The 3,052-nt window shown below is 41.2% G+C and overlaps 1 protein-coding gene across 1 annotated transcript; it reads right to left on the reverse strand.

Annotated features, from left to right (window-relative positions):
• Nucleotides 1–760: 760 nt before the first annotated feature.
• LOC135968653 (small ribosomal subunit protein eS27-like) lies at nucleotides 761–1,213 on the reverse strand. Its single transcript, XM_065536347.2, has one exon. The coding sequence runs from the start codon at nucleotides 1,055–1,057 to the stop codon at nucleotides 803–805; it is 255 nt and encodes an 84-aa protein (XP_065392419.1). The 5' UTR covers nucleotides 1,058–1,213; the 3' UTR covers nucleotides 761–802.
• Nucleotides 1,214–3,052: the final 1,839 nt, after the last annotated feature.

Here is a 3,052-nt window from a genome sequence, read left to right on the forward strand (position 1 = left end):
TCAAAAAAACCAGTGAATCCAGGAGCTGGTTTTTTGAAAAGATCAACAAAATTGATAGACTGCTAGTAAGACTAATAAGAGAGGGATATCACCACTGATTCCACATAAATACAAAGTACCATCAGAGAATACTATAAACACCTCTACACAAATAAACTAGAAAATCTAGAAGAAATAGATAAATTCCTGGACACATACACCCTCCCAAGGCTAAACCAGGAAGAAGTTGAATCCCTGAATAGTCCAATAACTGGCCCTGAAATTGAGGCAATAATTAATAGCCTACCAACCAAAAAAAGTCCAGGACCAGATGGGATTCATAGCTGAATTCTACCAGAGTTATAAAGAGGAGCTGGTACCATTCCTTCTGAAACTATTCCAATCAATAGAAAAAGAGGGAATCCTCCCTAACTCATTTTATGAAGCCAGCATCATACTGATACCAAAGCCTGGCAGAGACACAGCAAAAAAAGAGAATTTTAGACCAATATCCCTGATGAACTTCGATGCAAAAATCCTCAATAAAATACTGGCAAACCGAATCCAGCAGCACATCAGAAAACTTATCCACCATGATCAAGTGGGCTTCATCCCTGGGATGCAAGGCTGGTTCAACATATGCAAATCAATAAACATAATCCATCATATAAACAGAACCAAAGACAAAAACCACATGATTATCTCAATAGATGCAGAAAATGCCTTCGACAAAATTCAACAGCACTTTATGCTAAAAACTTTTTTTTTAATCTAAAATATATTTATTGAGATGGTTTCCCACTCATGTTGATTCAGAGTGCTTTTAGTGCTGCTTCCTTCTAAAGGAACATCCTTCTGTAAGCCTTGCTTTTCCTCCTGTAGGCTGGCAGAGGACAGTGGAGCAGCCAACACACAAAACTACTGTTTGTGCATGGCTAAAGACCGTGGTGATTTTATAGCATCCTGGGCATTTCACATCCATAAAGTATGAATTGGGGCTCTGCACCAGGCGTTTCTTCTTGTGTTTCCTCTTTTCCTCTTCTGGGGAGGGATGAAGGAAATCCTTTGTGAGAGGCATGTTCTCATGTGGGTAGGTCGTCACTACTGGAAAGGGCACTAAAAACTCTTAATAAACTAGGTATTGATGGGATGTATTGTTGGGGTCCGTGGCGGGGGTGGTGGAGAATGAAAGAACACACAAAAGACAAAGACACACAGAGAACATGGTGGCCGCACTCAGAGCCTCCGCCTCACTTTATTTATACTCCATAAACCCCACGTCAGCAGAAAGAATGCAATGCAAAACAAACTTTCTTTTTCCAGATGTAAACTTCTACTCAGTTCCTTGTTTCTATGCTCTTCCTTATCTGCCCGCCTTCTTGGCGCCTACGGGAGTTCATTAAAAGTTCAATTGGAGATACTGTCTTTGAGCCCTATCTATTCTCAGCATACTGTTTTCAAAGGCCCCTGCATTTCCCCCCCCCCTTTTTTTTTGTTTTGCCTCAATCCTAAAAATGTAGCCCATATTTGTTCTTGTGTTTTCTTTTGTTTTTGGAGGCGACGGAGGGAGCATCGAATCACCAAAAGAAGTAGACCCAATCCAAGTGCCCAAAGCAATATACTTCCAGAGATTGTAGAAATCCATGTTTTCATCTGGGTCCATGGGTTAAAGGCAGCAAGGCGTTGACCCAGCTCCTGAAGGGTTACAGTTCCGGACAACACATGTAATTGTTGTTGAAATGCTTCGAAAATGTTCTGAGTGAGCTCTTGGATGTCCAAACTAATATTTTTATGGCCTATTAATAATTTTCAGATTATGGTCCAATTTTGAGAGATATTAAAAGGCACAGGCATTACACAAAATTGAGTGGAGTTCCAATCACATTGTAATGTTATCCAAGTACTGAGTACAGTGAGCTGATCTCCAAGCCATGTCAAGGCTTGCTCCATGTTGTCCAATCTTTCAGCAAGTTGAGAATCAATGTTTCGTTGTTGAAGCCATAACCGGTGAGATTGTTCGTGCCATTGCTGCACAAATTCAGCATTTTGTATGCTTTGATGAAGAGCGAGCCCTGCTACGGCCGCAGTGGAGACGATGGCGACAAGGCTCATCACCGAGGCAATTATAAGTCCAAGGGCATGGAGGGTTCGCTGGAGAGAAGTCCAAATATAAGTCTCAAGAGGTGATGCCCCCCACGGTCGCGTAAGTTTAACAGGTAGCCAAATTTCCTTACGAGCCCTGAGGATATAAATATCCCCAGTAAAGTTGTGCCACCAGGAATGATTGAGGCAAGACAAAAATGTACACGTATCTGTACAATTAACAATCCCCGTATCATTATCCCATGTCAAATTCCCCACTAATAATAGGTAGGGCTTACAGACACAAGCAATAATATATCAGGAGGTATTTCGATATAACTGAATATGAAAGGAGTTATTCGGGTTAGAAAGATTAAGGGACATATTCCCCACAAAAGTGCTAATGGCATCGCCTGCAGCTAACAACTTCCAAAGATGACTCTGTACTTAGGCCAGGCCTTCATGCCATACCAAGGTTTCATTACTGTTAGCGGCAATACTTTTATTTACCCGATGCCATTTCAAAGGTATGTGACTAAATTTTATTTGAAAATCACCGTGCACACTTCAATCAGTTATTTGCATTCCATTGTATTCTAATAAAATCCGGGGTTTAGTTCCCCGACATTGTTGCCACTCCAGCACCTCAATATTAGGAGAAACCTCTGGAATAGGACAAAAAGGTAAAGAACTAGGAATCGTTTCATTACTATATACAGTATGATTATATTAAAAGCTTCTAGTTACAATAATAACAGTATTAGCAGCCACATGACTATGATTATAGCGAACAGCCCAGGCTTCATGCGATTTTTGGAGACAATGAGGACTATTTCCCATGCATATTGGAAGTCCTTCCACTCCAAATTGGTATGTGCTGTTTATGATTCCCGTTTCCCGTTCTGTGTTGTCCTTGTCCATATAGGGGGACGGCATCCAAATAGTGTCATTGGTGAAAACCTTAATTTCCGCCTCCCCCCAGGCGACTCCC

This window comes from Macaca fascicularis, chromosome 19 (assembly GCF_037993035.2).
Source record: "Macaca fascicularis isolate 582-1 chromosome 19, T2T-MFA8v1.1".
Classification (NCBI taxonomy): Eukaryota; Metazoa; Chordata; class Mammalia; order Primates; family Cercopithecidae; genus Macaca; species Macaca fascicularis.